This window comes from Struthio camelus, chromosome 20, assembly GCF_040807025.1.
Source record: "Struthio camelus isolate bStrCam1 chromosome 20, bStrCam1.hap1, whole genome shotgun sequence".
NCBI lineage: Eukaryota > Metazoa > Chordata > Aves > Struthioniformes > Struthionidae > Struthio > Struthio camelus.
The window spans coordinates 5655113-5681630 of record NC_090961.1 but is presented as its reverse complement, the minus strand read 5'-3'; the positions used below and the strand labels follow the sequence as shown (position 1 = coordinate 5681630).

Sequence of the window (26518 nt, the reverse complement as noted above, 5' to 3'; positions counted from 1 at the left end):
AAAGCAGGGGCAGAGCTCCAAGTGGCTTCCAGTACTTCTGGTTGCCCAACCAGAGGGGGCAAAGGCCAGATTTTTCCAAAGCACCTCACATACACATCAACATCCACATCCAAAGCACAGCCTCAGTCAACACAGCACCTGCGAACCCCCACCTTGCAAGTCAGCCTCCCTCCTCCCCTCTCTCCAGGGGAGCAAACCGGGCTCCCCAAGAGCCACACAGCCACCTGGGGAGAGCTCAGCTCCAGCAGTTCACCCAGCTCAAAGCAAGCCCATTTCACAGGGCCGGTGCCCTGCGGCAGGGAGCAGCCTCCTCTGCTGCTGCCCCTGTGCTCACAACCCCAGGGATCTCCCAGCTCCAGAGACGGATACAACCCAGCCAACCGGGAGCCCCAACCCCTGCAGCCGTCCAAATCTCCGGCTCCTGCCGCAAACCAGGGAGCAGCAACATCCTGCGCCTCAACTGCAACCCCAGCCCCGCAGGCACATGTACCCACAGCACAAAACATGCAGAAAATAAACCACAAAGCCTCTCCAGGCCTTACCTTGCAAGTCGGCAGTCCTCAGCAGAGCCAAGCCTGCACCCCGACAGCCCCCTCTCCTCCATCCATCAGCCCTGAGCAGCTCCAGCTGCTTTATCACCTCCTCCCGCTGCCAGGTGGCTCGGCCTCCTGGGAGATGGGTCCCAGCTCTGCCGCAGAGCCTGGGGTCCTACCCGCCTCTCTCCTTCCCCCAGTCCCCTGGATCTGGGGTCTGAGAGGGAGGTAAAATGACGGTAAGAAGTAAAGAGAAGCCTCGTATGCAAAAAGTCTGCTGTGGACCTGAGCAGAGCTTTTCAGGGGATAGGAGTCTCTATTGCACAGCCCCACTTCATCCCTAAAACAGGCCTGAGCCACATGGGGGCCGAGGCAGGGAGTGCAGGAAAAAGAGCCTCTGGTTAAGGCCTTTAACACACAACTGCATGTACAAGAAACCCACAGAGGCACAGATAACCCTGATGTGCACATCCAAACTTTTCAGCGTTTGGTTACGTGACCTTAATGATATGCCCTTAATGCAGTTTAGCACATGCAGGCACATGCACGTGTGTCACTGCCAAGCACAAGAGCTCGGCCATGCAATGTCAGGCGTGGGCAAAATGGTCCCTGCGCGTGGCTGGAGCTTTCCTCCCATTGCCCAAGCCTGTGGGCAATGAGTGACACAGCAGAAGTAGCAGTAGACACTGTCATCTGGATAGGAGGAGACATCCTTGGCAGTGCAGGACCCCGGGGACTGGCGAGGATCATTGCACCTCTTGCCTCCAGCCTGGGAAGCCGGCGCGGCTCAAGAAGCGGCTGGTCTCCAGCTGAGCAGCAGGAACGCCAGATGCACATGGCAGCGCAAAATTATGTAACTTTGTTTCTGCAAAGAAAGACGTTAACTCAGATTACCTCGTACTTGCCACAGGGTAAGAGCACGCGAACAAGCAGCAAACACAAATTGGTAGGAAATGTGTTTAGCCTGCAGGATTCCTGGGTCCCCTTCTGGGTACGAGAGAGGTGGCACGGGGTCATCCACCCATTTCTTCCCCCTCCCCCTTTCCTTTCCCGGGTCCTTCCCAGGTCAGCCCTCTGGTTATTTCGGGCCAGGAAACTCTCCCCAAGGCATCCTTTGGGAACAGCAGAGACACCGGGAGCACAAAGCAGGAGCTCTGCTTTCTCTGCTGCTGCCTGGTCCTGTCCCAGCAAAGGGAAATCAGATGTCCTTTCTGTAGCTCCACGCTGGACAGTGCTCGGCGAGGCTGTGGGGATGCTGTCTCACCAGCTCATTCAGCGTTAGCTGCTGATGAAGGCACAAACATGCATAGTAAAGCTGGCACTTTGGGGGATTTTAGCCATTCAGTTCCTGCAAGCGTGAACTGCAGCTTTCCATAGGCGCATATCTCGGCCAAGCATAAGTGAAGTTTCTCAGAGACTGTCTCAGGGAGTGTGCTTTCTATGAAAATCACCCCCTCGCCAAATTTAAGGAAACAAAGGAAACAGCTCAGTCAGTCTTATAACAAAGGCAAATCCACCTATTTTTGTCTTAAATCTTTCTCAGAAATAGCATCATCCAGAGCCAGACCCCTGGCATGCTCCATTTCAGCTGAACGGTTAACAGTGGCAAACATAAATGCAGCTAAAAAGGGTAACTGGGCAAGTTGGGCCACGCTGCTGCGAGCTTGGGGTGCCTGCGATGGCCCCGCGTTGCCTTCTTCTCTTGTGACGGGTTGTTGTTCTTCCAGGAGAACCCGTACCTGTGCAGCGATGAGTGCGACGCTTCCAACCCAGACCTGGCCCACCCACCCAAACTCATGTTTGACACGGAGGACGAAGGGCTGGCTACATATTGGCAGAGTGTGACGTGGCGCCGTTACCCGGAGCCGCTGCTAGCTAACATCACGCTGTCCTGGAACAAGAGCATCGAGCTGACGGATGATATTGTGATAACCTTCGAGTATGGCCGGCCCACTATCATGATGCTGGAGAAGTCCCTAGACAACGGGAGGACTTGGCACCCGTACCAATATTACGCGGATGACTGCATGGAGGCGTTCAGCATGCCAGCAAGGAGGGTTAGGGACCTCTCTACCACCAGTGCCAACAGGGTCCTCTGCACAGAGGAATATTCCCGCTGGGCGGGCTCCAAGAAGGAGAAGAACGTCCGGTTCGAGGTGAGAGACCGCTTTGCCATCTTTGCTGGCCCGGACCTCAAGAACATGGACAACTTGTACACCCGGCTGGAGAGCGCCAAAGGCCTGAAGGACTTCTTCACCGTGACTGACTTGAGGATGAGACTGCTGAGACCGGCCCTCGGTGGCACCTACGTGCAGAGGGAGAATTTGTACAAGTACTTCTATGCTGTCTCCAACATTGAAGTCACCGGCAGGTAACGGCCACTGTATTTCTTTGGGTGTCTCTTCTCACAGGGATGAGAAGAGGGTTACTATTAGAAAACTAAGCCATCAGCATTTCTGTCAACAGATCAGATTATCAGCCCAGTATTTCTCCCTTTAATACCCTCTCTCCCAAGCCAGGACAGCATCAGGAGTAAAACAGCTGTGTCCTTGCAGTGGGTGCCTCGGGCACTCGCAAGGCTACAGCAGGAGTGTCTGACAAGGACGCTTGTGTCCTTGCTGGAGACGGCACGGTATGGGGGGAGCTCAGGCACGACTCGCAACAGGGGCAGGGACCGGAAGAGGTCTGAGTTTGATTTCCCTTTCAGATTCGGATGCACTCCTTGACCCTGGCCAGGTTACTGCCCCCCATATCTCATCTGTCCCATCTTAATATGTGATAAAGCACTTGGAAATGAAAACTAGGCTCAAGTGGCTCTCCTTGTTCCCTCTCTAAGGGCTGCCTGTCCTGGGGGATGGGAAGGCTCAAAATCCTGTGTGAGTTTGGGCTTGTTCCTTAGTTTCTCCTGGTGCACTACCCTCCTACCCTTGAGACACGTCTGACCTCAGACGGTTCAGTTCCTGTAGCCCACACAGTCACAAAGGCTAAACATCCGCTCTGTTGCATCGCAGCTTCCTATGTATTTCTCGTTCCAAACCCGCAGCCCCGAAGGAGAAGTGCCTCTGAGAGGCTGGAGGCCGAAGGGTGCTGAGACCTTCCTTCCCATGCCAGCAACTCCATCAGGGCTGGTGGACAGGATGTGGTGGGGTTCGCCCCCTCCCGAGCTGTGTGTCCTGGCAGGGGCAGGCTCTGCCCAGCTCTTTGGGGCGTGCGAGGGGCTCTGAGTAGTGGTGTGAGGAGCAAGGCTCTCCCCATTACACTCAGGTCCACCGATGGCGCGAGTGGGACAGGGCCTCCTGACTCATCCCCAAGTGGTGGGCTCAGATCGACGCCGCAGGGTCCCAGCCCCGTCGGACGAGGTCGGGGTGAGGCTAAACTCCCCGGCAGTTTTGGAGCCAAGGAAGGCAGGAGAAGGTTTGTTTCGCCTGGTTTTTGTTTTTCATTTCTCTGTGCAGTGCCATATGTTATGTTATGACATCAACCGAAAAAGCAAAGTAAGGTGGAAAAATGCCGAGATGGCTAATTTCCCATCCAGCTTGTGGATTCAGCTTGTGTGAGACTTAAGGCAAGAGGGGAAAAAAAATCTCCCCGTCACCCAGCCCTCGCTAACAAGGATCACCACAGCGACCGAGGAGCTGTTTGTATCGTTTCCAAACTGTTTGCTTTTGAGACTCGCAAGCAAAAATGTTGCGCAGGTGCCCCCGAGACTGGCTTTGAATTTGCTCCAAGGGAGAGGACGCTAGGGCAAGCCATGGCAGAGCCTCTTCCTTCCCCGGGGGGAGGCAGGAAGGGTGCCGCGGCGGGAGCCGCCTTTTGGACAGGGGCTCGGCCTCTTCCGCAGAGCCGTGGCCGGTCCGGGACGAACAGAGCCTCTCCCACGCACCCGCCGCTGGGTTTGCACAGAGAGGCACCCTGGGTCCGGCGCCGGGTAGACGTGGTGGGCAAAGCGCGGGGGAGCTGCCCCGTGGCCTGGGCACGCTGCTGAGAGCGGTGGCAAAGCCGCAGCAATCGATGCGCAGCCGCAGCGCGCGCCGCCCGGGGCCGGCAGCAGGAAGGGTGGTAGGAGGCGTAGCGGTGCGTTAGGGCTGGTTAGGCTCTGGGGCTGTAGCAGGACTGTGGAGTTCTCAGCTCAGAGAGTGGTAAATTAGGCTTAAAGAGCTGATGCCCTTGGGCAGTGACCTTTGCCTTCTAAGCATGGGTAAAATTCATATATACTGTGCAGGCAACCCAGGACTTACTACTGTATGGCAGCACCTTCAGGATGCTCGATGCTTTAAGATGCATGTTAAAATACAGCTACTGCTGAACGGTGTACGAGGCCCTGGGGCTCTTGGTGTCCCACGAATGCTTTTCGCCACAAGAGCCCTTTATCTTTTCTGTGTCCCTTGTGCAGGATATGTCACTTGAGCATTTTTCATCTCCTGACTGTGCTGGTAGGACTCTCCATGAACCAATGTCCACCTAGCCACCAGCTGTCCTCCCCCTCACCCCACCATCCTTTGAACTCACTGACCAAATTTAATAACACTTAAAAGCAGCAGAGACTCCTCGGAGATGTTAAACCCCTACAAATTTTGTGAAAACAGGCAGCCAGGGTAGGGAAGACAAATCCCTTTGAACGCCCCAGGGGTCACAAGCTCTATTAGACATCAGAGCACCTACAGCAGCCTGCATCCTCCGAACAGCGGTGGCAGGAGCCCGAGCGCCGGTTGTGCCAGGCAGAGACCCGCTGCTTTGGCCTCCTGCAGAAGAACCGCGGCGGAGCGGCTCAGCGCAGCAGTCTGGCAATGAGCAAAACCTCCGCAGCCCTCTAGTTTCGGCCAGCGCAGTGTCCTTTCAATTTACCGTTCAGACCCTGGCGGGCGAGTGAAGGTGCTCACAAGCTACAGCTAGCTGTGACCCCCCAGGCTTAACAAGAGAAACTTTTGATTTATTCATTTGTTCTTTCCTCAGAGAAGTAAAAGCCACCGTGGGTTGTGCAACGAGTGAGGGAGGGTCAGACCGCAAAGGGCCGCTGGAAGCTGCAATGCTGCTTTTTGCCGGGCACAGAATTGGACAGGTTCGGGTGTGTTGGCTAATTTCTGGAGACCTCCCTCCAGCGCTGGCAAGGTGCCCCGCATGGAGGGCTGCCAGGGCTGCCGCAGACTGGCGGCGCGCTGCTCGGCTCCGCTCTCCCTCGGCCCCGCTGGGCTGCCCACGCAGGGACGTCGCTGCCGTGCCGGGGCCTCCGGGAGGAGAGGGCTCCTCCTTGGCCAGGGACAAAGAGCGCTTGTAAACCAGCCTTTTCTTCTGCCCCAAATGCAAAACGCTGAGCTAAAGCAAGACCCAACTCTGCGGGACTCCAGCACTCCCTGTCTACAGCCACCACTTGCTCAGCCCGTCCCCAGGAGAGACAAAGCTCTTCCTGTACAGTTGGGCAGGCAAGAAGCTGCCTCCTGCATCACTGATGGCCCAGAGCCGGGCGGGATGGCCTCTTGCGTGCTGCTGAGGAGCCGTGGTGGTTAAGGTAGAGAAGCTTCATGTGAATTAACTCTCTGCTCCTGTGATTATTCCGGTGCCAGCAAGCAGTTTTGTCCCTGGAAAGCAATCTAATTCCAGCTGTAAGCAAAGCCAGTTACAGCGCGGGGACTGAAAGCAAATTAAACCGTGTGTCTGGCTCAACAAGGGGTGGGTCGTCAAGAGGAAGCGAGGAGAAATCAATGTGAGACGGACACAAGGGTTGCGGGGGGACGGGGCGAAGCTGCGAGCGGCCGAGGCAGCGCGGGCAGGCGTGGGGAGGGGGAGGACGGGCGCTGCCTTTCCCGGGGCCTGGGAGCTGCACGCGTTCGAACAGGAGGAAGAAAGTGCATAGACAAACCAGTGCGTGTCATTAGGGACACGCTACAGGGGTCAGAGCAGAGGTGAAAGGAGATGATTATGAAAAAAACAAAGGCAAAAAGCAGCCAGAAGGTCTTACCCAGAGAGCAGAGGAGCCAGTGAGTCAGCAAGCGGAGCAGCCCGGGGTGGAGCGGTGCCGCCGGGCACTCGAGCCCCCCGGACCACCCCTGCCCTGGGGCACCTGTGCCAGGCGGGCCATGCTTTTGCCTTGTTTTGACTGCAGGATCGCGCTTTGGCTCGCAGGCCGCAGCTCTCCTGGCAGCCGTGGCGTCTCTTGCCGCCCGGGCAGCACCAGGGCATGGGCAGGCAAAAGTGTGGCAGGGTCCCCGGAGGGACCTGAGGGTCCTCGCTCGCTTGCCGGGTGCTGCCTACGGAGCTGCGCTGGGGCATCTGCCCCAGGAGAGTCCTCTCTCCGCATCATCTCCTCCCGCAACCTCAGCCGGGCCCATTTCTCCATATGTGGCCGACAGTTTATTTTTACTCTCTTTCTCCTTCTTGGTATCTTTATCGTTTCCTTTTTTTTTTTTTTTCCCCTTTCATCCTGTCCCTATTGATCTGCTGAGTAACTAGAGATGCAGAGAATTTGAGATAGGAGTAGCCACGAGAAAGCCCTTGGCCTGTCACTGCGCACGTGAAAGCAAAGCGCTTGCTTCACCCTGCGCTGGGCAGGGTGAAGAGGGGAAGCAGAAAGACTCTTCCCCACAGACCTTTATCCACCTCTTGGTTTTCTCCTCTGCGCAGCCATGAGCTCAGCTGCTTTCCTGGGATGAGGGGAATGAGCTTCTCCTGGCCACGGCGTCGTGCCGGTGGTGACGGGCGGTGCGAGGAAAGACACTGCTTCTGTTTCCATTACACACTGTGTCTCTTTGGAGTAATTTTTTCCCCTTCATAACGTCAGTCACCGTGGTGCGTGGCAGGGCACGCTCCATCACTGAGACATTAATAAGCCATAATTGAAGTTAATGTGCCATGGCCAGGACACATGGATCCAGTTAGGAGAAATCAGATTGAGGAGAAGTGAATCAGTTTCAGACTGGTTATTAAGACTGCGCTCCTTCCTCCTCCCCTACCCCACTGCATGCTCCGGCTGTCTGTCCACCCTGCTGGTGTGAGCAGTCCCTGGAGAACCACAGGAGGAGCAAGCGCGTTACTCATCACGGAGCAGCGTGCGGGAAGCAACAGTGCCTCCCCTCCAGGGCTTTGCTCAGGCCAAAGAGTGGCCGTGGAGAAGCGGTGATGTTCAGCTTCATAACTCCGTGGTTCTCACCTCGCTTCACAACGCGTTGGCTTTCTGAGGGTTTGCATTGGTTTCTCTTTTTCTAAAACAACTGCTCACACACAAAAAATGAAGGAAAAGGCCCTCTGCTCCCCTCAGCTTTGAGTGCTAGTTTCCTTCTCTCGCTCCAGATGTGGAGCATCAAGGCCACCCCCCAAAGAGCCTCCTCCAGTAAGCTGAGCTGGTTAATTATCAGTGGCACCCATCTGCAAGGGATGCTCTTCCCTGCCTTGCTGGTGCCTCTCTGGAGAAGTGGTGATGCTAGATGCTGTGTTTCGGTTAAAGATGAAGCAATTCCTGCTCAGCGTGGCTGCTGTCTCCAGCGTCTGTCCTTCAGCAGCTCAGCGTGCGTCCCCCTTCAGTCGTAACTCAACTCTGATCAGGGATGCCTGCATCAAGTGCCTTCTGGCTGCTCCCAGGAAATCTGTTGAAAAAGTTGTTGGAAAACCTCTAGCTGTAGAGGAAACATTGTCTGCGATCTTGACTTGTCTGCCAAAGTAGTTCTGGGATGAGACTTTGCGTAATGACTGATCCCCCGGTTGAGTGCGTTTCTCGAAAGACCGGTGTGGGAGCCATCGGCTATGTGGCTGCTGCTTAGCAGAGGGGGAACCTGCGGGGAACCGGGACAAATGGTCTGAGAGTGCGTGGGCTTCCCTGTGGCTCAGACACTGCCCATGGGCACAGCTCTCCCAGCCCTGGCTGCTGAAGCATCATCCCCAGGGGAGCGACGGGCTCACCTAAACCCCCTGAGGCCACCAGCCTGCCTCTGTCCAACGCGCACGCAGCACTTGCCTGCCTTCCCCAGCGCTCAGCACCTTGGGAGGGACGTGAAAACCGGGGCGAGGCCAGCCTGCTCCTGTCCCCACTTCATGCCCTCCCGGCTCCTGGCAGCTGGACGTGGGGCTCCCAGGAGGTAACGGCATTCTCGTGGCAAGAACTGCCAAGTCTGCTCTAGTGATGCACCGCTCGTCTCTGCCATGCTCTGCTGAGCACCTCTGCGTGAGGCGTCACCAGAGAGAGGGCTGGATGAATTTCCCTGGCATTGGTCCAGGTTCAGATTAGCTCTAGTTCAAGCAAAATCTTGGTCAGATAGTTAAATTAAGTCAACTTGCAGCAACTATTCATTTGTCTTTCCATGAGCCTCTTAACAGGTTTTACTCCCACTGCTGCAAGATAGAGGAGAAACTTGCTGGGAGGGAGGGAGTTAGCGAGAAACCCGGAAAGCTCCTCCTTTGCCCAGACAATCGTGACACTTTGTCAATAGCCAGAGACAGATGCCCAAGGTCCTATTACTTGCTTCTGGCTTAGTTTTGTGGAGGTTTTTATTCCCCCCCCCCCCCGATTTTGTTGCCGAGTTGCGTCCGGCCCTGAGCAGATAATAGAATTTCATCGATAGACTGAGAAGATGATGTATGTTAAAGCACTTAATATAAAGAGACTTCTACAGGAGCCCAAATTCAATTTGGCCAATGAACTCAATTGCAGGCATTATTGCATTCCAGGAGAAAGACCAGGAGCATTTATACACGTTACTCTGCAAATATTTGTGTTCACGTATCTGTATGACGTCCTCTTCACCCTTCCTCCCTTCTGTTGCCCGACCACCTAATGGGGAAGTTTGTTTTCATATTAGCTTTTTAAGACAGCTTTGAATGTAAATAATGTTCCACCAGTCAGCAGGATCTTGACAGCTGGTGAGTGTCAACTTATTTAAAATAAATAGCCTCTCAAATGGGAACAGTCAGCTAGCGTGCTCTCCATTTTGGCATCTTTCAGATTCTCTTCTCTTTGTAACCCAAACCTCAAATCATTTCAAAGGGCAGTGAGCAGGGCTCCTGCCCGCCAGGAGGACTCATGAGTCCCTACCACACGACCAATAGTGAAAACCCGCAATGAAGAAAACCACTCACAACATTTCCCTCTGCCCTAACCCAGGATTGTTTTCAGTTTTTTGGCTCTGCAAAAGGCAGCAAACCCCAAAAGCTCTCTCACTGGTTCAAGCCGAAACAAACAGGGCTTTAAAATGACTTTTCCTCCCCCTTTAGCCTCCAAACCGCAGACTCAGTTATGCTCACGGCTCTGCTCTTGCATGAATGAGCCGTGTCCACTGTACTTGTTCCATTCTTGGCATGGACCTTTCTGCTCCACTCTGGGCCACTGGACACAGTGAAACGAACCCTTCTCCCAGGAAGGCGAACCCTAAGGTAACACCTCTCCACAAAGGGACGGTGCTTCTTACGTTGTCCAGCCATTCCAAGCTATTTTTCCTTGCTTTGGCACACACAGATGGACCAGAAAGAATCCAAGCACAACACCCGCTATGCTTTGCCCAAAAGATTTGCTCCATGCTTTTGCTGAGCTTCCAAAACAGTTGCAAAGGAGCAGGTTAAAAAGTGGGTAAATCATGGCCAGACAGCTGCCTGAGCACGCTGCAAGCAACGGCTGTGGATGACAGTAGAGAAAGAGAGGGAAGAGTTATTCATGCTTCCCCGAGACCAAGATCAGTTGAAACACCATTTTCCTCTGGGATGGAGAGAAAAGAGCTCCCTTCAAACACATCATCCCATGAGGCTCATTAAAGGCTCATCAATTACAGTGAGAGCAAACAATTCAGGCGAAAGCTATCATAATCCTTCCTTTGGATGGCAGTCATTAGCAGTTTTGCGCTGTGCGATGCGTCTCCCCAATGCCAGCTCTGATAAGCTGAGAGGGAGCAGGGGGGACACCACTGCCAATGCAGAGAGACGCTGGTGGGGAAAGAGGGAGCCTGGGAGACCAGGGAGCCCGCAGGGCTGGGGACAGGGCTCCACAGCTTCCCCGGGGCCTGGCAGGAGCAGCTTCACTTTGGGTGCAGGGTGGGAATCAGAGGACAGGTCAGAGTCAATGGAGATTTGGAAATGGGAGGGCATGGCCCACTGCGGTGGCCTTCTGCTGTCCCATGTCCTCCTGCAGTTTCTCCTACAAGCTGCTCGGGAGAAGGCAGGACAGGGCTGTGGTGGGAGCTGGCGAGAGGCGCAGGGCACAGAGCAGCTCTCCAGGGCTTCCACCTTGCAGGCGATTCTCCCAGCCCTGCGCAGCATAACAGGGGGGCCAAGTGCTCAGCCCGGCATGGGGAGTACCAGGACCCAGGGACCGCCTGGCTCTGCCCTTCAGGGAGGAAGGGGAAAAAGAGAGGCTCTTTGCCTTTCTCTGTTGGTTTCCTGCTCTGCAAGATGGGGTTATGGACAGAAAGGAGGTTGTAAAACACATATAGATCTTTGGAAGGAAAGCGAAGGGCTGGGGTTTCTTTTTAAAGTTATTTAAAAATTCATTATTAATGAAAGCTCAGGAACGGTGGCAGCTTTCCCACCCCCAGAGCCGTTCCTGCAGGTTTGCGGCACTCACCGCCAGGCTGCACCTCCTTTAAAAGCTTGCACGCTGGGCCTCTGCTTCCTCACACGCGGGCTTGGCACCGAAACACCTCTCCAACCGCTTGCTGCTGTGACCTCCAGGATGCTGACTTGGAGAAATGCAGGGACGACGAACTGTTCTTTATGGCTATAAAAAAAAAAAAAGAAAAAAGGACACATCCTGTAAACTTTCCTTGGCGCTCCAAGCTCCTTGTTTTCCCCTGGTGGAGACATTGGCAGCCTCAGATCACACTGCACCATTTTGAGGGCAAGGCAGTGGCTAAAGGACCTGCATTAAAGATAAATTTGTAAATACCCCATCATGCAGACTGTAGCATGTTGGGCCAAAGAGCTTGCTCCAGGCCTTTTGCTGAGGAACGGCGTGGACCAGGGTTCTGCTTGCCTGCAGCAGCACGCAGCTCCATGCACCTACTAACAGCGCAGTGCGGGACCCTGGTGTCCCCCGGGCCATAGCTTCTCTGAGGACACTGAGGGTTCTCCCACATCTGCCCTGGAGCTGCTCTTCTCCAGGCTGTGACCCCCCAGGGCTGCCTCACCTCACACAGAGGCTCTGAACACTTGCCGAGCAATTGTGCTGTCACCACCAGCCTTGAACCACCAGCTGGAGAGGAGAAAAGCCACCAGCTCTTCAGATCACCTCCTGAGCCAGATGGACCTCGTTGCACTAATCATATTGCTGGAGGGAGAGCAGAGCTGGAGGAGCTCCGAGCCTGGAGTGGGGCCATCCTTGCCTTGTGTAGGGCATGGAGCAGGTGTCTTCCCCTCTGCTGCAGTTTAAGTCTCGCTGCTAAGTAGCTCCTAACCTTTTCCTTCATCCTTTCTTTCCTGAGATGGCTGGACGCCCAAGGAAGATGAGCAGAGACAAGCAGGACTAGCAGCTTCAGCCCAGGGGGCTGGACTAATGTCATGTTCTCCAGTCTCCACCAGCTGGAGCTTGGCTAGAGGAAGCCGCTGTGCACACGCGGGCAGCACTCGCGCGTGTCCTTGGGCTGGAGGCCCAGCAGAGGAGGCAGAGAAGGGGTTAAAGCTGAGCCAGGGAACAGCGAGGAGCAGGGAGGCCCAGATGCAGAAACGCTCGTTCAAGATGGGATTGGCAATCGGGGCCATTTGAAGCCCCTCCACTGCTCGCTATTAAATAATGCAGCCTGATTGATTGGTCTGCAAAGCGCTGTGCTGCGGGGTCAGCAGGCTGGGGCAATAGTTCTCTGGTTAGATTGATGATCCTCAAAGGTCAAAATCAGAAAGCAATTCCCTGGTAAAACTGATTCTTTGGATAACAAAACTTCTGCATGGTGGCTAAGGGACAAGCGGCGAGAAATAGGTGGCCTAGGACCAGGCGGGAAGGGCAAGAGGCTAGCTCTGTTTTCTTTTCATTTAATTTTCCTTGCTTACACTGATTAGGGAGCAAGACTTTTCTCCAGGAAGTGCAGTGCAGGTTGTCCCGGCGTGCTCCGGCAGCGAGATGCCCTCTGAGTAATTCGGAGTCGGGCTCCGTTGCACCCAGCGCCGGGGGCGTAGCCTCTCCAGGAGGGCTGGGAGAGCTGAACTGAAATTCTTCCTCCTGCAAGGCCAAGGGGACACGGAGCAGCCGAAACCCCGGATCCCGCCTGCGCGCAGGCTCCGGCCAAAGCGGCTGCCTTGCTCGGGAGGCGCCGGCTCGCCGCCTGCCCCCAGCGCGGGTGCGCGGAGGCTGCTAGCGCTTTCAGCGATACGCGGCGTCACCGGCGGTCGGTAGCGCGGGGGCTCAGCCGGAGCGTGCCGAGTTGGTCGGCCGTGCCCCACAGACCCGAATTTGCTTCTTTCTTCCCTTTTTGAGAGTGCATGTTCCCTTCCCGGAGGCAGGGAAGGGTTGCGGACGGGAAGAGAGGCCGTTCAGCCAGCTGGTGCTCAGCCCGCGAGCGCGGTCCGCCAGAATGAGGAAGGGGCCGGGGGAGAAATCGCACGAGAGGTCACGGTGTCCCGCTGCGCGGGAGGGCGGCCGGGGAGCCTCTTTGGAGGCGCCGGGGGATCGGTTGGTCCGTGCTGCGGGCAGGGGGAGCAGCGGGCACGCGCGGCCCTCGCAGCTGGGGACCCGTCTGCAGGCTCCCAGCACAATCTGCTTCGTTTATCCCAGTGCAGACACAGCAGAAGAATATTCTCTATTCTCTATATCCATATTCTCTATTCGCGCTTCATTGATGAGCTCTCGCTTAGCCACCCCTGTGAAACGCGGCGCTGCCGGGGCAGACGGCGCTTCCCGTTTGCACAAGCCACAGCATTACTGTTTTCTAATGGTTCTGCTTTTGAGAGCCCAAATTATTGCACTGTGGACAAAGCAGTGGAAACGCAGTGCGCTGTGCTTGGGTTACGCTTCCTGGAATGAACTGAGACCTAGGTCCCCTTAGTCCCTGTCTAGCAGCCTGAGCTTAGGCCCAGGAGCCGACAGAGCCACATGTGAGTTATAGGCTCAGCCCTGGCAACCTCTGTGCTTTGCACAAGTCACCTCAAGAATCTGAGGAACAGGAATTATTGTGCGGGAAGATAATTATTCCCTGCATGCTGCACTACAACTCATTAAAAGTTGGTTAATGTTTGCAAATTGCTGAATAGTGTTTTTTGTTGTTGCTTTCTCTGATGAGGCTGGGACTAAAAGGCAGAGTCTGATGGTGGCTTTTTCTTTTTCTGCACGTTAGTTTGGTCACAGCAGGCTGGGGTTGTGCTGCAAGCAGTGAAAGGGTCTGCGTTGCACAACTTCACACCAAGGGAGAAAACGCTCTTGGATTCAGCACACTGCCAGGGATCGAGGGGCTGAGTCACACCAGCGTGTGACAGCCCAAGACTGTCCTCTCTGCCTCCAAGTAAAAGCCTACATCCGAGCTGAGCATCTGGATTTGTGTTACCATCTGAAACGTACGTGGCTCCTTACTGGAGCCTCAGCTTGAGACACGGACTTACCACTAAACGTTCTGTGCTCTTGCCGTCAGATGGTGGGAGTAAAATCTCTCTCATCTCAGAATAGAGACTGCAGGTCCACCTCGGGCAAGGAAGTGGACATCATAACCCCAGCACCAAACACCCCAGGAAAACAGCTGAGCTCAGTGAAAAAAATCCTGCAAAAGGAATAGGAAAGGGGTAACCAGCCCAACTGCTCCTCTACATTTTGACATGCGTAGACTGGACTACGCTAGGGCTAAGGAGGAGCTGCAGTAATACTTGACATCTTCTCTCCTGCCTTCCTCTTCCAGGTGTAAATGTAACCTCCATGCCAACCTGTGCACCTTCAGGGAAGGCAGCCTTCAGTGCGAGTGTGAGCACAACACCACGGGGCAGGACTGCGGCAAGTGCAAGAAGAACTTTCGCTCCAGGTCTTGGAGAGCGGGATCCTACCTGCCTCTCCCCAACGGGTCGCCCAACGCATGTAAGTAGCTTGCAGCGAGGCAGCCCTGGCTGCGCTCCCGCCCCGGGCTGCCAATGGGAGCGGAGTCTCCTCTTGTCCTCCTCCATCTCGAATTAGCGTGCAAGGCCGCGGGATGCTCAGTTTTAAGAAGGGAAGCAATATTTACCAGTCTCTTGGTGCACAGAGGCACGAGACATTTCCTGGGTGGATGCAAAGGTGGTTTGTTGGCTGTTAGTAGATGAGCGATGAGTCCAGATGAAGGCCAAGACCAGGAAGGATGACTTTACCCATGTCTGCACAAGTCTGGGCCGAGGTGTAGGTCCATGGCTTTGGGTGGCAAGGCAGATTACTGTGCCTAGAAGAAAACATTATTTAGCCATAGCACAATGTCGGCTTTCAAGCAGCGCATGGGCTGAGCGCTTGCCGCAGCCCGCTGGATACGCTGGTGACCTTCCCCTGGCTCCTGCTCAGCGTCCGTCAGCATTTCAGGCAGGAGATGAGCGCCGCAGTCCCTCCGCACAGCTCCAGTCCCATCCAATAGCCCGCTGTAGCGAGACAGCGGCAGAAGCGAAGGCGCATAAAGACGGCGAGGGGCGTACCGCTGCCGTCCTTCGAGCAGGGGAATTGGGGCAGCGAACATCCCAGATGGGCCAGTTTCTCCCGGGTTTCTGTCCAGTTCGCGTTAGCAGCCTTGTTTAAATGTCACGGAGCCGCAGTAACCGTTCCAGCCTTCCAAGCAGCAGCTCTGAGCGCTACCAAAGAGAACCTTTCCCCTCCCTCCCCCCCAGTTTTTTGAAAAATTTATGTGCTTTAAGATGATCAAAGCTGAAACGCAGGCTCCGAAGGCCGTGACGGGAATGTCTGTGTGTGCCAGGGCTGGTAGACGCGCGGGGTCTTTGAAAGGCAACGCACTTGTCAGCTACCACCGAGCGGCTGCAGCGCTTCAAAGGCGCCCGGCCGAGTTTTTGGTGCGGACAGGCCCAGACGTGCTGCTCTCTCTCCTTCCCTCCCCTCCGTTCCCTGTGTCTCTTCCTCTTTCTGGGCCTCCTCCTCTCTTCCTTCTCCCATGCAACTCTCTTCCCATCTGGGGCTTGGTCGTCTCGCTTCGCCGCCCTCCGCCCCGTCCCCGCCTGGACGTTGTCCTGCTGCGGAGCGGAGGCAGCTCCCCGAAGCCCCGCGGTGCCTCCATCTCGCCCACCGTCCTCCACGGCGGCTCAGGGAAACGGCTCACAGCCGCTCTATTAGCCAGCCCCCAAAGCGGCTTTTCACCCCCGCGTGAAAGGTTTGAGACGTCAGGAGCCCGAGCGCGCTGCCGGCTCTCCTGCGGGGCTTCGCGCTGCGGCAGCCCGGGGCAGGGCTCTGGGGCAGCCGCCGCCGCGGTCCCCGACGGCCTTGCTGCTCCCACTGACCGCCCGTCTTCTCCTTTCTTCCAGGTGCAGCTGCAGGCTCAGCCTTTGGCAGTAAGTAAAAACATAACTGAAATGCTGGCATTTAACACCTCGGTGCATGGTCCTTGCGGATGTCACCGGGAGACACACAAAAAAAAAAAAAGTGTTTTTTTCCTGTCCATTATCATTTTCCAGGCAATAAGTCTTCCCTAATTGTGCTTCATTTTCTGTCCTGTCAGAGAGTCTTCTATTTTCTTCCGTTGACTCCAGTAGCCTCATTTTGCCTCTTCCTCTGGCATGGTTTCCCCCCACGAGGTTCGTTAGAATGGCAGCCGGCAAGGAAATAAAAAAAGACTCTTCAAACACACCAGCGCTCACTGTGAACTTTTCCCCCCAGTACTGCAGACTTCTGCTCCGAGAAGGAGCCCGGTTTAAATTATTTGGCATAGCATCCAGTTTGGGTCACCTTGGGCTAGCTATACAAAAACATAAATAGTGTGTGTACATCTGTATATACATGTGTACGTATAGGAACGTATATGTCTATGAAGCGTCAGCAGCAAAGTCTGTAGAGCTCAGCAGGGATTTCTGCTGAAAGATTGATGGTATGATATGACTCCTTATTTAACAAAGCTGGAAGTAGTTTGATATCAAAGAGCCTTGAGCTTTGGGTGCGCAGAAGTCTGGGTCTGAATTTTGTGGCTCAAAATTACCTTCCAGAAGAAACAAATTGTAGAGCTGAACGAGTAATGAATTCTTCAGTTTGCAGGCAAGTGGAAAGAGTTGGAGGAAAAATAGTTTCAGGTAAATTGAAACACAACTTAAAAAAAAAAGAAAAAGGAAACCTAAACGAAAAGCGGAGGGCAGCATTTCTGGGTAAATGAAACATTTAGATTTTAAGCAATTAAATCTAAATGTTTAAAAACATCAAATAAAAATTAGACGTCTCCCTAAAGCAATTTTGGATTGAAAAAATTAAATGGTTTAACAGCCCCAAATCCTCTTTACTTTCTCAATCAGAAACATACTGATAAATCAACTCTTTTGCTTCCCTCTTTACACAACTTGGCAGTCTCAGTTCTACATTTGCTTCACTGGAAAACGTTTCCCACCAAAATTTTCTGCTGGGAGGGCAGCGGGAAAGAGGGCGAGACGTGCCGGAAGTGGACAGGAGGGATTTGTACCCGAGGGCAGTTCAGGAGAGATTATGTGGCCTGCGCAGGAGACAAGAAGTGACCTAAATTAAGTATTTAAACTAGCTAAGGGCTATTATGAAATTAAGCACGGTAATCTGCGCGAAGCAGCGGGACAAACAAGGACACGGGGGCAGCAGGTGTGCGTTAAGTAGGAATTTGCATCCCGTCCCGTATTTTAGTTGCGGCCGTCGTGGCGAGAGCAGCGTGCCGGGCGCCACGTCCTGCCTCGCTCCCGGTCGGCGCTGCAGTGATTTTTCTTTTTTCTGGAGCCAAAGCCAGCAATTAATTTGCCCCGTTGACTGAAGGATGCCAGGGTGGAAATGAATAAAGGGAAACGACAGGGACTGAGCGTGGCGAGGCAGAGCCGCTCGCTGCCTTCTCCCCCTCCGCGCAGGCAGGCTTTCTTTGCCTCTTTTTGGCTTACTGGGCAATCAGTTCATGGCAGAGCTGTTCAGTAGATAAGCCAATACCTGCCCCAGCTGAGGAGGCTGACGCAGCCCCATAGCCCCACGCGCGGGTGGCAGCCAGCCTCGTCAGCTGGAGTCACCCGAATCCCCGGAAACCCACCGGCGTCCTGGCCGTAACTGCGCTCGGGGCGCTGGACTGGCAAAGAAACCCTCCGGTGCCCTTCAGTAGGTTCCTCACACCTCTTCTCTTTGCCTGTTAGCGTACGAGCGACCGCAGCGGGTTCCCACCACCAAATCGACCACCACTACACCACCTACCGCCACGACCACCACCTCCACCACCACCCCCCCTGTACCTGCTACCACCACCTGGCCAGGTGGGTGCTTCCCAGCCCGGCTCCCACGGCAGCGTGGGACTCCCGTATCGCGGCCCTGACTATCTGCGTTGTAGGCAGACGAAGAGACATGGATAAAAATCGCCCTGAACATGGTCACTTCCCCCAGCGTCGAGGAGGTCCTAGTTACCCTATTCAGGGCAAGAGCACTTTGGCATTGGTAACGCGAGCTCTGAGCGAGGGTGCCAGCCCCAGGGTTGGCTCCTGTAACCATCAAGATAGCCGTGATGGGTCCACCTCAAGGCTGACAAAACCTGTGGCTTTTTTTTTGTTTGTTTGTTTTTTTTAAGAAAAAGGTTTTAAAAAAAAAAAAAAAGGTTTTCAAATCTCCCCCTTCTAGGGCTGCTTGGCAATGCTGTCCTGCACAGGGCTGGCACGGCGGCGAGAGATGTCCTCTTACAGCTCCCCTAGCAAGGCAGGGTCAGGACAGGAAAGCAAGGAGGGCTTTAGCGTCCCAGCGGTAAAATTAAACCGCGTACCCAACCTTGCCTGGCTGCAAGCAGAGGCGAGGAGAAGCCGCCGAGGCAGGCCAGCTCCCCGACGCGGTTACATTCGCTGCGTGCCGCCCCCCAGCAGAACGGCGAACGCTGGTCTTTGCTGTGCCCCGCGCCGACGGCAAAAGGGGAAGGGCCGCAGCGGGCGAGGAGGGCTGCCCCGGCCTCAAACACCCTTTCCTAATTCCTAGAATCACCCCAAGGAGGAAAACTTTTGTTCTTTTTCCTGAAGTTCCTCCTTCCCCCCTTGCGAACAAGGAGACATCGTTCTCACTTTTCTCTTGGAAATGAGCAGATAAAAACTTAACAGCAGGACGGTTTTTTTTGAAGCTTCTCATGGGGGAATTAGACACGCATTCATCCCGTTGCCGTGCTTTCTGGGCCTGATATTTCCCAGGAGGACGTTTTACACCCACAGTATGTTACTAACAGTCTGTCTGGGGGAGCTGCCAGAAGCCAGTCAAAGGGATGAGGAAACTTGATTGCATGTTTATGCAAATATAGCTATATTCATGGAAGTACCCTGGCTGAGTAGTTAATCAGGAAGCCGGGGGTTTATCATCTCCAACTTCCACAGAGTTAGAATGACCCTGAGCAAAAGACTTGCAATTCCCTTGACTGTTCCAAAGTGCTGCTTACCCAGGTACAGGTTGTACACGTGCAGGAGGAAGTTTTTTTGCCACCCTTGCCTGGAGATCACAGCATCTCCATGCCCCCAGCAGTGACAGTGAGTGGTTCACATCAATGCAATGCACATGAGGTCATTTGATTTTTATCCATGCTCACCCATAGCAGCATTTCTGGTCTATATTTTGCAAGTGCCTGTGCATATGTGCTTAGCATCTATCTTGTATATGGCTTGCAGTGCTCTGTCCTGCTTCTGTAGTGCTTCAGAGGGGTGGACAGGGTGGGGTCCACATGCTGCTGGCCAGGGGGTCTGTCTCTCCTGCCAAACTGGGATGTGGGAAGCAGCACTCACCTCAGGGTTCATTACACCTCCAGGACCTGTTCCTAGGCAGAACCAGTGCTTTTATAATACTTTCATTAACTGGTGGCAGGAGACAAAAAAATTCACAGTCCAGCTGCCACACCTTGTGACCACATATGGGCCAGGCTGAGCACTGAGCAGCTCATCTCTGTGCAGCCCTCTGTCCCCATTGGTGCTGGCCAAGAAGCCTGCCCACACACAAGGCTCTGCTCTCCCACTTGCCCTGCTGCACAGCAGCCTCACCCCAAAATGACCCACCTGGGGACAGATACAGTCCCTGGAGTAGCTGGTCCAAATAAGAGAGCTTGCTCTTGCCCAGCAGCTTGAATAGCCAGCAAGCCAGGGGGACAGACGCTGGAGATCCTGGCCTCTACTGGCAATAGCCAGAGACCATTAAACACCTTTGAGCTGGAACAGGGAATCAAGCTATAACTCAGCTCAGCTCTGATCCACCTTGAGTTTAAGGGAGCTGAGTGGAGCTGGCCCCCAACTCCTACCTTCATGCAAGAAAGGAGGTGCAGGTCTGGATTTTGCAAGTGCCACCACCTCTTTAGAGAGGCCATCTACTCTGCAGGAAAGGACCACCTGGCACTCTGGTACAGAGCAGCTCCTCCCCCTCCAGGCCTGCAAACCATGAAGCACTTCTTTAAATACCGTGAAATCCCAAAGATGCTCTGAATCTAACTCGTTTGGCTCTCAGGGAAAACACCTTGTTAAAAAGATGACCCTCCCAGCTCCTGGCAAGACGCCTGTCTGCAGGAGAGATGCAGCAGGGCCGTGCTGGGTCAGAATCCCAAAGGCAGACATTCAGTCGTTGCCTCCCTCCTCAATTTAAGAAGTGTTAAAAAATCCCTCCTTATGTTAAAGCCAGTTCAGCCAGCCAGACATTTAAAGGACCCTGCCCCATCACTTTTTCACCCTCTAACGTGCACTCTTTTACCTTCTGAATTTCTGCTTCCTACCTTAAGCAACCACCATCAAACCAGCCTCTGAGCTCGCTGCCTCTGTGCCCGTGCAGGAGACACAGGAAGAAACAGGTATTTAAGGCCAGATTGATGCGCTTTTCCCTTCTCCTTCGTGCCTCCACACGCTAGTAGGTAGCAGCAAGGCAGAAACCAGCCTAGCATGTAGACTAGAGGAGTAGATTAGATTTGCGTCTCCGGGTTGCGCGGATCTGCTAGACATCTGCTGCCGTTGGCTGCCAGCGGCTGCCTTTGTGGCCAAGGTGGAGCCGTGGCGCTGCTCGCAGGGCGCTCTTGTGCCCATCCACCCGTCATACGGCGAGAGGGCAACAATTAGGAATTTACGGACACGGTCTGCGGTCTGAACTGGACCAAGGGTGCCAAAAAGGGCAGAACGAAGGGAAATCACAGAGTTACCCTAAGGAGGCTGAATTAAGGGCTGCTACTTTCATTTGCCTTTGGCACTTCTGTTATTTCTAAACCTTCCTTGAAGTTTGTCAAATTCTTTCTTACCATTTGTTACATTTTTCCCACGCCCAAAACAAGCAACAGAGGCTTTTTTCTGCTTCCATTTTTCCCCCCTCTTCGTTGGTAACTCAGTCCAGCCTTGAGGAAAAACCAAGCCAAACTAAGCCCTGCTTGATGGTTAAGAGCTCCAGCAGAAAGAGCCCACCAGCAGCCCGGCTTTGTGTAGCTCCCGGAGAGCTGGTAGCCGTGCTCATGCTTTGCTGGCTCACCGGCACTGCAATGACACAGCCCACAGCTTTTCTCTCCCAGAAGGGTTATAGCACTTGCGTAAACAGAAGGACTTTCTCAAGGTCTTTCCCCTCACTCCAGCGCCGTTTCAAAACATCGTTTGCCCCAGTGCTTTTTGCTGTAAAGCGTGACTTCTTGGTGCGCTTTATTCTACTTCCCCAGAAACCCACCAAGACCGAGGATTTTCATCTGTGTTGATACAAGCCCCAGAGATAAGAGCTGCCCAGTGTTTGCCATATATACTAAATAGGTCTGGGGGTGAGACGTGTCTCTCCCATTCCTGAAATGTAAAACTGTCCATTAATGTCACAGAGATACAAGGGAAAGGTTCTCAGGATAATGAGCATTAATAATTTTCCTGGCTCTGTAAATGCGATTGAGTGGAGGTGTATGTGAATGACTAAAAAGCAAAATGCCTCCAGGGCTGTTTTTTATTGTGACTCTAATTAAACCCTTGCCAATTTGCACAGGGCTTTTTTCATATTCTCTTTAACACCGTATTAATATCAATTGGCTTCCACTTTCCAGCTGAAAAGGACAATGTCTATCACCTTCTCTTAGAGCTTGTCATTAAAAAAAATCTTTTCTTTTTTCTTTTTTATCCTGCATTGTTTATTATCCCCTTGCTGAGGCTGGGAAATCACATTTCTCTCCTTCTCGGGTTTGTCCTTTGAAACTTGGCAAGGATCGAGGGATTTTTTTTTTTCCTCCTCCTCCTTATGTTACCCAACTGGAGCTTGAAATTAATAATATGGCTTTTAAAATTTTTATCCCTTGATTTGTTTTCTAGCAAACCTGAAGATTGTTACCAATACTGAGGGGACAGGGAGGGGTATGGAGCCAGTGGCGGCGGGGGGGTGAGGGTTTGCAGGGAAGAAAAACAACAACAGCAAAAAAAGTCAAACAAGCAATCTACAAATTTCTTAATGTTCTCAGTTCACCGCCGTGGCTTGCAAATTCTTTAACTGGTTTTTCTGAGGGAACTGCAGGGCCTGAAGGAGGGCCTAGAAGTTTGCATTAGAAAGCAGGACTTCCTGCCTCCATCGTGAAACACCCGGGGCTTTTTCCGCAGTTCAGTTATTCAAAAGCAGAACCCCCCCCAAGCAGGGGGGTGTCAGTCCGGCGCCGAGAGCCCCAGCGCTGGCGCACACGGAAAACGCCTTGCTTTCCGAGGGGCTGAGACCTGGCAGCTCTCGGCACAGCGCTGCTCTCGCACAGGGTGGGAAAGGTGCAGAAACCCGTGCGGGGCAAAGCCCAGGGGCCGGGTTTCGCCGGCCAAAGCTCTGGCCCGTCGCCCGCGAGGCTCCTAGCCGCTTTGCAGCTCCCCGCTAACACGGTTTTCCTCCCGGAGCGCTGCAAGGCGACACCGGCTTGTCGGCTGCCGCCCCGCTGCAAGTGGGCTCCGGCCCGGCCCGGGCCGGCGCAGGAGCAGGAGCAGGAGGTAGGAAACGCCGGGCTGCGCGGGCTCCTCCGCTTCCCTCGCTAGTTCTGCGTCTCTGCTTTCCACGCAGCTCTCCTCCCGCCTGGGAAAAGCTCGGGCTTTGTCGATGCCCGGCACGCAGGCGGTAATCTGGCGAGGCTGGATGGAGCCTCGGGGTTTAGTCGTAGCCATGGAAGATGAGTATGATAAGTGGCAGAAGAGCTTGTTCTCAGCTTGCTGCTGGGGTGAACAGAGAGGATCACGGAAATCGTGTTGTCTCCCGAGACCGGACGCTGTTTGTAAAGCAGAATAACTTTGTAAATAGATCGGCCTGTGTTGTTGCCTCCTTAGATATCTCCTGGCTTCGAGTCTGCCGCGTGTCTGCCTAGGGTGGGCCAGGAAGCCGCCGGCGGGAACCTCGAGAGGGGCCGCGCTGGCTCCCAAAGCCGAAGCGTTCTGCTCCTCGGGGCTCCTGCCGGCGGTTGCCTGCCGGTACTCAGCGCCTGTCTCCCAGCCGAGACGCCTGTAGCTAGTCCAGCCGGGGACGTTAGCATCCCTTCCAGTGCAGAGCGTAACAAAGGCTACAGCTGGGCCCAGGGCACCAGCCGGCACTTGGAAGCGCTCCACTGGGGCAGCGCGTGCCGAGATGTGGAACAGGCTGTTTGGAAGCGCTGTGGTTCTGGGGCTGTCTCTAGCCTCGGAGCAAGACAAAACCGCATCCGATGGGGTAATCGCAGACAGGCCTCCACCACCCGCGTCGACGGGGGGGCGATGCAGACAGGCTGTGCTGAAAGAGGGGGCTTCGGGTCCTGACAGCGGTCTGCAGATTTAGCACACCTGGGCAGAGCGACGGCCACGTGCCCGCCCTGTCCTGGCCAGCAGCTCCCCCTGGTCCCTTACGAATAATTCTTCTACCTCTCTTCGCACTTGAAGACTCCCATTCCCAGGAGACTTTGTCCCTCCTTCCTGCTTCCGTGTGTCATCCATCAGATTAGATACGGCTCCCCCGACCCACCCTAGATACCTGCCTAGAGCTTCCCGTGCCCCTTTGCCACCTTTTTAAACAAGCAAGTAGCGGATCCGTATTGAAGCTGATGTTCTCTTTAACTGCCCCCCCTTTAAGCTGTTCAGCGGCCACCAAGCAGCGCAGCGCTCAGACCCAGGCCGAAGCCACCAGAGCCTCCGGAGAGCATCCGAGGTAAGGACGTGCCCCAGGCAAGCAAAGACGGAGCAGGACGGGTTTCTCTGCCCGTGGCAGCGGGAGGGACAAGAGCCCTCCTCGAGGTGACCCCGCAGCACACAGGCTGCTGTCCTGCTCCAGGGGTCCATCGCAGGTCACCCTGCACCGTGGCGCTCTTTCTGAGCGAGCTTTCGGGCTGACGGCCGCAGGCAGGCAGGCCTGTCCCAGGGAAGCGGGAGACAGCGTCTGCCCCTCCGCCGCTGACCGCCGGGACGTCTCGCTCTCCCTGGCCCAGCGGGGAGGCCACGTCTTGCTTCACTGGAGGATCCAGCTCAAACCCGCTCCTGAAGCAGGTTTCGACTTCTGAGCCTCGTTCTTCTTCTTCCAACTATAGTAAAGTAGCTGACCTTTAAACAAGCTTCGCTCTTCCTGAATTACGCTGGTTAAAGGGGAGGACCTACCCCAGATCCGTTCGGCCGTTGCCAGTACCGCAAGAAAAACTGTTGCCTCGTCCTGCCGATTGCACCGTCTGCCTTCCTCCGAGGAAAGCTAAAAAGCGCTGCCAGACCCCAAGAAAGCCCGTAGCCACGTCTGCTGCGTCTGGAAGAGCGAGGAGCACCGCACCTTGCCCGGCCGAAGGGCGAGATTAACGGGGCTAGTTGGCCACGCAGGCCTGACTCGGCTAAGCCTCGCGGCTGATCCCCCGACTCCTAACCCTGCCTGGAGCGTCCTTGCCGCGAGGGCGCCCGGCGCGAAGCCGGGGCCCGGCGCCCGCCTTCGCCCGGTGCCGCTGGGACGGGAACGCGAGCGCCCTGGCCGCCTGCCATCCCCGCAGGGGTGCGCGCAGCCCCGGGCGACCCTCCGTGGGGGAATCGGCCCCCTGATGCGGCCGCAGCACCCGGCGCCGAGACGCGGGGCATCGGGGCGCCCCGGGGACGCGGCGGGCGGAAGAGAAGCCGGCGTGCGGGCGGCCCCTCGCGCCACGAGCCCGGGGCTCCTCCCTGCCCGGCGCGTTGCTCCGCGCGGCTGCGGGGTGTCCGCGCGCAGCAGCCGAATGGAGGCTCTGAGGTGGCCCCGTTTTTAAGTAAGCTGTGGGATGAGGTCCAAGCACTTCTGCAGCATCAGGCATCCTCACCGTGATGCCCCGGACGCCGCAGGACCGAGAGAGCCCGGCCCAGGACAGCGGGCGGCCGCCCGCCCCGTACCCTGCCCCAGGCTCAGGGCTTCAGGCGCCTCTTGCACAAACCAAGGACGAGGCAGCAGTAGTCCTGGCTTTGGACCCTGCTCCGAGCACCCAGCTGACCCGTGCGAGGCAGAGGGCCGCCGTTCTCCGCGGCAGCAGCTCAGGAAGCGCCTGCCCCGGCCAGCGCTGCACCGAGCACGTCGCGAGCACTGGACGCACGCAGCGGCACCACCTTTTAGGATGCTGCTTTTTATTGCTGCAACGGCGAGATTTAGCATCGTCCCCCTGCCCTGCACAACCTCTCCCCTTAGTAGGGTTGTAGGCATGCAAAACCTTCCCAGCGCTGAAACCCATCAGCTCTATTTTGAAGTCGTGGCTTTTAACCTAGTCACCGTGGTAATTCCCTGGAGCGTGCCTGCTGCGGCGGAGGGTGCTCACCGGCAGGAGAGCCCCGAGAAGCCCCTGCTCACTCGGGGACAGCCGCTTACCCCCGTGAATTAGCCAGCCGGGCGGCTCGCTCCCCTCCACGGCACTCAGCTAGGTTTTATTGTCTCGCCTAGCAGCGCCAAAGAGCAAACCCGGGCGGACAGCACACTCTGCAGGCAGGAGGCACGGCAAGAAGGCAGGTACGTGCCGCCAGCGCGGCGAGTGGGCGCGCGTGCCGCGGGAGCCCGCGGAAAGCCGCGCTCGATACGAGCGCCGTAGTATTTGTGCACTTAGCCGTAGGCGTAGCAGCTTTTTAGATGCTAGCTCGTGTGACCTACATCGAATAGAGGCCATGGCCGATATATATATATATATATGTTTTTTTTTTAAGCTGTTTAGACTTGTAGATGCTCAGCCTGACTAACCCGATTATCCCACCAAGCGCGCGTAAAGGCAGGATGTGTGAATAGCTCCTCTCCTTGGCGCAGGGCTCGGGGCCTCGCACTAAGGCTCCGCGTGGAATTGCTCATGCATCAGACTTGGAGGAGGGGAGAAGAGGAGAGACTCAGAAGCTACCAGCTGTCTTGTGCAGAAATAGCTTTCAGCAGTGCCGGCGCGGTGTTCTTGGCTCGGCTCGGCATTGTTCTGGTAGCAGAGCCGCTCGCTGTAGTGTAGGACGCAGAGTGGTGCTAAAGCGGTGAGAAAAAGCATGTCTCTGATTTTTCTTAAGCGTCCTCAAAGATCTCAAAACTCATCCGGCTCAAAGCAGACTCTGGCCCAGTGGCTCCTATTGAGAAATACGAAGGTAAGAGGAAGGAGCTCAGCGCTGACGGCTCCAGGGCTCTTAGTCCTCGCTAGCACGATGTGATTCAGCAGTTTCAGAGGTGGAAAAGATGGGGAGGGTTTGTCTGTACAAGTCTTGGATGAGCTGCAGGCGAGCGCGAACCCCAAGGGTGAATTAACGCTCGTGGACTGCAGCAGCCAGAAGCATTTGAGCTGAAATCCTTAGGCTGCTGGTCAAACAGGCAGAAGTTATTTCATGGAGGGTCAGGGTTACAACCGACTCAGTTCCTCCTCAGGCAGCTGCGAACCGTGGGGAAACCTCTGCCCTGCTCCACCTTCCCTGGTCTTCATTTCATTGACACAAGTCTCCTGCTCCAATCCTACGTGCATGTCAGCCCAAATCCTTGCCTCCCATCTCCCTGCCATCCCCGCATGTTTACCGCTTGGACCACAACCCCGGCTCTGAGC

At 55.2% G+C, this 26518-nt stretch overlaps 1 protein-coding gene across 8 annotated transcripts in view; it reads left to right on the top strand.

Moving 5' to 3' along the window:
• Positions 1 to 26518, top strand: part of NTNG2 (netrin G2) — a 48331-nt gene that overhangs the window by 18553 nt on the left and 3260 nt on the right. The window contains exons 1-9 of one of the 8 annotated variants that reach the window (XM_068914244.1): positions 1334 to 1444; positions 2261 to 2904; positions 14321 to 14493; positions 15906 to 15932; positions 17724 to 17840; positions 20309 to 20377; positions 23602 to 23676; positions 25402 to 25467; positions 25998 to 26072. In XM_068914244.1, coding sequence (XP_068770345.1) covers positions 2330 to 2904; positions 14321 to 14493; positions 15906 to 15932; positions 17724 to 17840; positions 20309 to 20377; positions 23602 to 23676; positions 25402 to 25467; positions 25998 to 26072 — 1177 coding nt within the window. In that variant the 5' untranslated portion in view covers positions 1334 to 1444; positions 2261 to 2329. Of the gene's footprint in view, positions 1 to 1333; positions 1445 to 2260; positions 2905 to 14320; positions 14494 to 15905; positions 15933 to 17723; positions 17841 to 20308; positions 20378 to 23601; positions 23677 to 25401; positions 25468 to 25997; positions 26073 to 26518 lie in introns of those variants that run through there. The other 7 variants (XM_068914238.1, XM_068914237.1, XM_068914241.1 and 4 more) reach the window with 7 other exon arrangements.